General features: G+C 37.0%; 1 protein-coding gene across 4 annotated transcripts; it reads left to right on the plus strand.

The window, feature by feature from the left end:
• The first annotated feature begins 615 nt into the window (after nucleotides 1–615).
• On the plus strand, nucleotides 616–8,545 carry LOC107672316 (nuclear receptor coactivator 5-like). Of its 4 annotated transcripts, none has more exons than XM_016465462.1 (10): nucleotides 616–838; nucleotides 1,034–1,105; nucleotides 2,031–2,114; nucleotides 2,305–2,378; nucleotides 2,486–2,618; nucleotides 4,315–4,514; nucleotides 6,471–6,746; nucleotides 7,320–7,481; nucleotides 7,653–8,057; nucleotides 8,206–8,545. In XM_016465462.1, exons 2-10 carry the CDS (start codon nucleotides 1,044–1,046, stop codon nucleotides 8,235–8,237), a joined length of 1,428 nt encoding a protein of 475 aa, XP_016320948.1. In that variant the 5' UTR covers nucleotides 616–838; nucleotides 1,034–1,043; the 3' UTR covers nucleotides 8,238–8,545. The 4 variants fall into 4 exon arrangements, with proteins under 4 accessions (XP_016320948.1, XP_016320949.1, XP_016320947.1 ...); XM_016465463.1 differs by having other exon boundaries at nucleotides 2,049–2,114; nucleotides 7,308–7,481; XM_016465461.1 differs by having other exon boundaries at nucleotides 617–838; nucleotides 7,308–7,481.
• Nucleotides 8,546–9,404: the final 859 nt, after the last annotated feature.

Below are 9,404 nucleotides of genomic sequence, written 5' to 3' on the forward strand. Positions count from 1 at the left end.
CAAAAAGGCGGGGCATAGAGGAGAAACAATAATGTACAGTATATGGAAAATAATGTGTTTTTTTAACTTTAAACTTTTTAAATTTTTTAACCAAATACACAAAATAATGTTCTTTTTAGCCGCATCATATAACCCAGGGGTGCCCACACTCGGTCCTGGAGGGCCGGTGTCCTGCAGAGGTTAGCTCCAAATGTAAAAATCGACGCGTTTCAAAAAGGCGGGGCATAGAGGAGAAACAATAATGTACAGTATATGGAAAATAATGTGTTTTTTTAACTTTAAACTTTTTAAATTTTTTAACCAAATACACAAAATAATGTTCTTTTTAGCCGCATCATATAACCCAGGGGTGCCCACACTCGGTCCTGGAGGGCCGGTGTCCTGCAGAGTTTAGCTCCAACCCTAATCAAACACACCTGAAGCAGCTAATCAAGGTCATACTAGGCATACTAGAAACTTCCAAGCAGGTGTGTTGAGGCAAGCTGGAGCTAAACTCTGCAGGACACCAGCCCTCCAGGACCGAGTTTGGGCACCCCTGATATAACCCCTTTAAGATCTCAGACTGAGGAGGCTGGGTAGTGACGTCACTGGTGCTGTCGTTTGTCTGTCTGTCCGTTAGGAGGCGCCACACGCTTCCTCAAATACTCTTGTTGTTCAGGAAGTCGGGTCGAGCGTGTAGCAGGTCTTTTGCCGTAAGCAGTAACTCGGTTTAATCTCTATTATCCATTTTTATCTTAGTATGTACTGATCTCGTCAGAGAAGAAATAACGTATGAGCAAATTCATCAGTTTATCGCGATTCACAGAGCAGCGGGAATATATACTGAATATCTACGCAGGTATGATGGGCTTCACATCAGGTTTAGTGTTTTCATAATAATTTGACAAATGTCGCAGATATTAAACATTGCTTTAACTAGTTTTTTTAAATAATGGTTGCGTAACAGTTACATGCAGGGTTTGCTGGGCAACCAAAACTTAATTGTCTTGTGTCCTGCGATATTAAAAGACCGTTTGTTATGCCGTTCATTTAGAAGAAAACAAATGTCGTCGTGGTCGAAGAATGATGGGGGCAGACGACCACCACCAAACCATAGTGGAGGAAGGTAACGTTATGTGACACATCTGAATAGTGGCTGCGTTTTAAAAGACTGTGAGCTACTGCTTAAATATGTTTGGAACATTTGAAGAATTAATATGACGCTTTCAAGTCCTGTCTTGCTAGGCAACACTAGAGTTTAACACAGCCTACGTTGTACATTTCTGATGCTATGTTTATCTTAAACGGTCATGAAAGCCCGTTTCAGCACTGGTTAGTTCTCGCCACAGTTTAAAAAAAATGCTAAAAAGTGGGCGTGGTGTGCTGCTTGCGGAGGGGGAAGAGGGGAGACCGACAACACACACAGCTTCGCGTTCAGACAGTTTCATTTCACTCCCATCGAGTTAAAAACACAAATAAATGCACAGCCATTTGCACTCTGCATCGAAAACATACATGAACGTGCTGTTGCACCTCTGGTAACTTTTTAAGGCTTATTCTGCAGCGATTATATAAGGCTTTTTTTACGGGTTGTGTCATGGAGCTGTAAAAACGGTTATACTCACTAAATGAATCGCGTTTGTGCCGAACTCTTATAAAAAAAAAAAAACACGCTCCTTTGATTCATGTACGTTTCTCTCAGATAATGTATGCGATCTCACAGTCTGAAGCGTCTGTCATAGCAAATCAGCACATGCTGTTGTGAATAATTAAGCGAAGCGTCTTCTCATAGGATAAGAACACACAGTCTCATGAATAATTTAATAGACACCGACACGTCATCGATGAACTATAGTCCATGTAGATTTTAAACCCGGAAGATGAAAATAGCGCAAAAAAGCTTAAAATCAACCAGTTTTCTCCTATAGTTAAAATTATTAAATGCTGACATTGTCTTATATGATGTGCAACACAAACACTTCTGCTAAAATCTCAGAAAAAGTAGTCTGGGGTTTCATGACCCTTTAATCATGTTGATTTACTCCATGCAGTGTCTCACAATCTCCCAGATCTTTTCGAAGAACACCATATCCTATGAGGGAGGACAGAAAAGATGATCATCCAGAATCTGAGAGGTACCTTGAATATGATAAAAGAGAAGAGTGTTTATGTTTATAGTCAACAAAGTGCAATACCACTGATCTTTTTCTAGCTTTAAATCTCTAGTTTTCACATACCTGTTTCTCTCTTCTTCTTCTTCTTCTTTGGTAGTGAATTATTATTAATCTAAACACATTTCCCCCCCAATCTTCCTTCATTTTTCAGCTTTGAAAGCTTAGGTGAAGGGATTGACTACTCTGGCACTGAAGACTATGAGCATTCACCACATCAGTCAACTGGTATGATTTTTTCAGTAATAAACAACTTGGTTTCTCACTGCTGCTGTTGTGGCCATTATGAGAAATCTTTTTGGAGCAACTTTGTCATGTAAATGTGTTTGTAACAGCTGTTTCACCTGAAGAATATGAGGCATCAGTTCAGCGCAGTGCCATATACGAGAGGTTCTTCCAGCAGCTACATGGAGATGGTGCTAGACAGCCTGCAGACTGTGTAGTCCTGTCGGTGAACAACCAGAATGTGTGAGTATTTACTGCAGGTAGCAGTAAAATTCTCTTGCATTAAATGTTTTTATTGTGTGAAACTTGCTTTCTGTTTTAAATAGAAATGCAATTTGCAGACTTTTTTCCTGAGTTTGCACGTAGTGAAATTATGGGACTCGTTTACTAACATTTTGTGTGATGCTGTTAGTTTTCTAAAAAATTCTCTGTTGTGTGAATGTGCTTCATTATTGCTAAATGTTAGACTGATGGGATTCGTCAGGTTTAAGATTCGGAATCCGTATATTTTATTATTATAAATCATCCAAAAACTTTAAAAGGAATTAAATGTGCCTTCAAGTAAAAGAACAACAACAACAAACGTCCAGTATTCTAAATGTTCAGAATTTGCAAAAAATGTGTCCACTATTAAACAAAAGTATCCGGAAAAGTCTCTCTTATTCTTTACATTTGGCTATCAGTCTCTTTATAACCTTTATAAATTAGTAATTTTATTAAATTAGTAAAAACACTGAACATGATACATCCATCAATGACTGTTAAAATGAATCTTTGAATGTAATGGCTAACTCTAGATGTTGTCTCCAAAAGAAGTGAATTTAATTAAAAAAAAAAAAAAAAAGTAATATTACATATTGCAAAAGTCAATATGTATGTTGTGTAAATTTTATTTATCCAGAAAATCAACCACAGATGTTTACGCCCTGTGGCCTTGCTTAAAGAATTTTTTTTATTCTAACCTTGCGTCATTTTATTACTGCGTCATATGTTGCATTCAACATGGGGGTCTTAGAGGTCTGCCCTAAAAAGCATGGTAAGAGTATGCTTATTAGGGCAGGCCTCTAATGATCTAAAGTTTAAATGTAAACATTTTCATTTAATTTTTATAATTTATCAAATATTTCTATTCCACATATCTAAAAAAAAAAGAGAAATAATAAAAAAGACATTTTAAATGTTTCCAGAAATGTTGAATACACATTTTGAAAATTAGTTAGGTCTCGAGCATAAAAGAGTGTTTTTCTAAGTTATAAGTTGAATTTGATTTTTTGTTTTGTTTTTCCCCACACATGACTGATTTATTGGTGTTCTGTATATTTTCATCCTCCTACAAAAACTTTAATTGAAAGAATAAATGTGTCCGGAAATCTTCATATTTAAAAAAACTGACATTGTAATCACATTCCTTGTTTATTTAGCCAAATATATGAGCTTCTTTAAGAAGTGGTGATAGTCAAAATGTTCAGTAATCAAAGCCATATTTTTAAATGAAACAAAATGAAACAAAAACACAATCTATAAAATATGAAAAACACAAACCAATGCTATTATCAAAACAGTGAATGCAACTTATAAATTGTAAGTTTTTAATATACATTGACTGGAAACTCATACTTCTGTTTTTATTAATACACAATGAATATGACACAAGCAAAACAGACAGTCCCATTTTTGTCATCCAATTAATAGATCTTGTCATAAATGTGTTGATAGAAGTGTTTCACATTTTATTAAGATCCATTTTACAATGTTTTAATTTACAAAGTTTTTGGTAAAACATTTATATATGTTTTTTATAATATCTATACACTATTAAATTGTATTAAAACTTTAGCCTTTCATTACTGCATATACAAGCGAGGCCACACCTAGCACCCTCACCTCATGCCCTGAAACATGGTGCTCAATAACCAGATCTCTTCTTCTTCTTTCAAAGGGATTACCCCAAATCGATAGGCCAGTGTTTGCAGGAACGTGGCCTCGCGGTGGAAATGCTTTACCTGCAGGTGGAATCTGCCCTGACGCGGGCCCTCCAAGATGTCCGCTCCGACGGTTCCCCCTTATGTATTCTCGTCGAGCAGACTAATGTAACACTCTCCTCGTGCACAGTAATCATATTTTCAGAGTCCCTCAAAAGTAAGTTCCAACTCCCACAATCTATCTCCCCCCCAAAAAAAACAGTTTAAATTTGCTAATTTTGAACAATAGTTAAATAACCTTAAACAACCTTGACTTGGTGGTGGGCACTCTTACACTCTTGGTCATATAATGAACAAAACCTTAAAGGGGTCATATGATGCTGCTAAAAAGAACATTATTTTGTGTATTTGGTGTAATGAAATTAGACTTGTGCCGGTATTCGGTAATGCGATATATCACGGTAATGAATATGCACGATATTGTTATCGTGGGCACTTCTAAATACCGTGAATAATTATATATTACAAATTATTCCGAATTTTGAATGCATTTTAAGAATACTTTTCCTATCAACTGGTCAAAATGCACAACGCTGTATGCTGCGTGAAAGAAGCGTGCGCACTCTGACGTAAACAAGCGCGGACGAGAAGCACATGGCGGAACATGTGAGAGACGTTCTGGATGAAAGCGCACTAGTCGTGTCCTTCCAAAAGAGCCGGCAGCTTGAGTGAGCGTAGGCTGGCGGGCTTGCGGCAACCACATGTGCCAATCCGATCCACAGCGTGAAGTTGATGTATTTCCTCAGCGACCAGCACAGATCAGCTCTAGGCATTATGAAGCGGATATCTGTGATTGCACCAAAAGACATGCATTTATGTTTTCCTCAAAAACTGCAGAAACTTTCAGAACAGTCTAAAAAGAGAATTAATTTATATTAACTGCAAAAACATCAATGCAATCTCAATGTAGGATTGCAAGCATGCAACCTTTATCTTTGTGTAGAAACATGGTTTCTGGGATCTATTTACTAACATTTACAAAAAAATAAAAAAAAAAAACGTTTTTTTTTTTTTTTTTTTTTCTGCGTTGTGGACACAAAATTCTCAAAATTCACATGCCTCCAAACTAAACCGTATAATAGCTTGTAATTTTGCAACAATTTTGTTTGATTGTTTTACACTTTTTTCGTAAACATCAACAGTTTTGAGTGGTCAGAATAAATTAGGCATACTTTCTTTACGGAAAAAAAATGACATTATTATAATAGATTTGGGTACAAATGTTTGACCAATATACATTTTTAAAAATGTTTGCACCATTAAAGCCAAGCAAAAAGGAATCAATGTAGTGCAAGACACAAAATCAAAAAAAAAAAAAACATCTAAAAGATGGTGGATTTGACCCTAAGCATCACATTAAAATAGATGAAATGCCCTCAACAACAGACCTGCTTTAATTTTCTTTTTTCTTAAAATCCATTATTTTAATGAATGCCCACCACTTAATTAAAAATACTTAAATATTATACTAGTTCAGATGTTTAATATAATTCCTAAAGCTTTTATTCCTATAAAACCTCACCTTACTGGTAAGTTCTCTTAAAGCTGGAATACACTTTTTAAAACACTAGGCATCATACACGTTCCGATTTTGTTAATGGATTCACAGAAAAACTGAACACGCACTAAACAACTGAGGATCACACACTACTAGACTTTCAAGTCTAAAAAAACAAACAAACAAAACAAACTTATGCAAAAACGTAAGTCCTTTATAAACATGTTACATTTTCCGAATGTACGAATTTGCTACTGCGCAATGTCATACGTCAAAAGTGAATTCATATGGAAGTATAAAACAATTATCTCATGCACAATTCCTTCCTCATTAAAATGTGTAAAAAAAATAAAAACTTTAAAAGCAATCTTATATAAACTTCTACTCTGTTAAATGTTCCTTCTGCCAACATTCAAGCGTGCTCATGAATGTGTGTTTTGAGTGCATACTGAATTTTAATGTGGTAATTGGGTAAAGCAGTGGTTGCCAGACTGCAGTGTGTTGCTGATGAGGTAGAACTCTTGTGCACACTGCTTAGGCTGCAATGGCTCACACTGAGCACCATATGTAACCCCCTTCCCTCCTCTGGCTGACCCTTCCTCTGCCTCTCCACAGTTCATCGAAATATGCCCAAAGAACAGGCCATGGAGTTTGTGTTGGTGGAGTTCAGGCGCTTGAGTGGTTCGCGGCGGGTGCTGGACCCCACAGAGGCTGCGGCACGGGCGGCTGAGCTAACGGAGGACTACCTGGAGCGCCGCAAGCTGGAGCGCCACACTGTTCCCTCTGCCACCAGCCACCTGCTCTTTCTCCTGGCTGAAGGTTTGCACCTGTACCCAGAGGAGCTCAACACACTAGCGGAGTATCTTCAGAACCGTCAAGACCATCTGCAAGGTGAACATGCTTCCATGTCCTGGCCTAGTTACATTCATATTGTGTTGTCTTTATAAGTGTGTCTTAATTCTCATCATTATGATACATTTTAATATGTGATATAATTAAATGACCTCAAATTCGATTTATGTACGATTAATAAAATGCAATTAATGCACATTGTACATGAATTTTTTTTGTTTGTTTGTTTTGAAAATTTACCCTTTAAATTTTGAAGCTAACACATGGGGAGCTTACATTTCTTAAAATGGACCCTTTTCACAGACACTGATGACACGTTTCCACAGTTGTTAAAATTATAAATCTATCAAAGTCAACCAAATGGGCTGATATATAGGCCTGTCATAGCACCATATTTCACTTTAGAATATATTTAAAAATAGTAATTAAATTAATTATAAATGAAGTTTTATTACTTATAAGTAATTTACACTATTTTATAATAAATTGTTTAATATTTTTAATTATAATTTGGATAAAAGCATCTGATAAATGACTAAATAAAAAAAATAATAAAAAAAATTAATCATTATCTCTTTACTACCACTCTGTTCCTTCCAGTATCTTCCGCAGAGGTGGGCAGTGATGTTGCTCCTATAATAAACAGCCTGCCTCCAGGGTTAGGAAAGCCCCCACCACTTCTGCCTGCTGGATCTGGACCACCACCAAGAGAGCAGGCAAACCCACCCTCAGGGTCAGGAGGTACACCCCCAGGCCATCACATGGGATTGCAAGGTTTGTTTTTGGGGTATAGCATGAAATAAATGTATATAAAAAAAAAAAATATATATATATATATGAATCGGGGGTTTATCGTTTTTTACTTTAAGGTAAAATTATTCATTACATTAATTTGTTTAACCTGTTTATGATGCTGATTATATGCAGTATTCCCTGTGTTTCCAGGCTCGTATCCTAAGACGAAACCACCTCCTTTGCTTTCAGTGCAAAATCTAAAGCCACCTTCCCACAGATCAACCGGCCCCCATAGTCTTTTACCCTCTCGGGCCTCTTTAGTCTCACACGGTTCTTCATTTAGTCCCCCACCTAGAGGGCCAGCAGCCCCTCATAGTCTTGACAAGCCACAACCTCTGCTTGGCCCAGCACCTACACATGGGCCAACGTCCACCCGTGCCCCTCTTCTTGATACGCCTCTTGGTTTCCCGTCCTCTAGAGGTCTATTGCAGCATCCGGGGTCTCATTCATCGCGAGGACCACCATTGATTTGTGGACCCCCACCGCAGAATGGACCCCGGGGTCCTAGAGCACCACCACCTTCACTCGGGAGCCTTCATATGGGAGCCCCAACAGGTCAGCATCTTCTCATGAAGTTCTTGTTATAATGGCTGTTTAGAGCACTATTGGTATGGAAGGATCTGTCACTAATTTTTCTTTTCTTTTCTTTTTTTCTTTTGGTTCCACTTGTTGAACGTTTTTTTTTTTTTTTGTCCATGTTCAGGTCCACGGCCGCCACGACGCCTGCTCCCTTGATTCTCTTAGGACACCTGATTAAATCATAGGCCAATATTGCCACGTGGGACAGTTGTTACATTTTGAACATAGGCAGTTTTATGTTAAGGAATTTGCCTTCTGTGTTTTCTTTCAGGATCCCACGAGATGTTTAAAGATGTACTGGTATGGAAAAAACCACAGTGGTGTTCTCTTTATTTCCACAGGTGTAAGCTAATTTTTAGAATAAATATGAAAAATTTCAGTGGCATAAATGTGTAAGAGATGTCTTTAAATATCACTATTCGCCGTACATTGATTGAATATATTTCAAATACAATTTTTGGTGTGAGGCAATAATATGAGACTATTCAGAATTTATCATTATAAAAATTGCATAATATTCTGAAATGCAATTCATTTAATTTTGTTGTTTTTACATTTTGACTGGACAAATTAGCTTTTTAGCTTTTTTCTTTCTCTTTGCGGGAAAAGAAACACCAGAGCAAGATGCTGCCAACACCATACTTGACATTAGGGATGAGGTTACCTAGAAGATGAGGTTGGCTAGTACCCCCGCATGGCATACAGACATTTATGATACTTTTTTTTTTTTTTTTTTTTTTTTTTTTTTTGCAGAACTTGAATAGCCAAGATATAATTTAAAAAATGTACCTTTTCGGTCCACGGAAGAAAGTAAGTGAGAGTAAATAAGTAATAGGTATTGGGTGAATTATTCCTTTGATATTACAAACCAGACACAGAAACAGGTGTGACTTAAGTACAGCATTAAAACAACCTGATAATTTGCTCAGTGTTATGATGGTGAGGTTGAAAAAAAATCATCACAATGCATATGTTTGTCTTCGAATGGGTGGTTTAACTAAGGGGACATGCAACTAACTGCTTATATGAACTCCTTTCAACAACTGGTAGATGCAAATGAGAGACTCCCCTTGATCCCAACATAAGTTTTATGGTACAGTCATGGCCAAAAGTTTGGGCTGTTGCATACATTTTATGTTTTGCAAAGTTTGCTGTTTAAGCTGTTGTGGTGTTCATTTACATTGTTTCTAGATTATTGTGTAGAGTGATCAGATGCATTTTAAATAATTGCTGAAAGCTTCATTGGCCAAAAAAATGAACTTTTCACAAAAACAAAACAGAACACTGTTTTTTGATCCTGGCACAAAATGACCAGCTAACAAT

This window comes from Sinocyclocheilus anshuiensis, unplaced genomic scaffold (assembly GCF_001515605.1).
Source record: "Sinocyclocheilus anshuiensis isolate Anshui unplaced genomic scaffold, SAMN03320099.WGS_v1.1 scaffold997, whole genome shotgun sequence".
Taxonomy (NCBI): Eukaryota; Metazoa; Chordata; class Actinopteri; order Cypriniformes; family Cyprinidae; genus Sinocyclocheilus; species Sinocyclocheilus anshuiensis.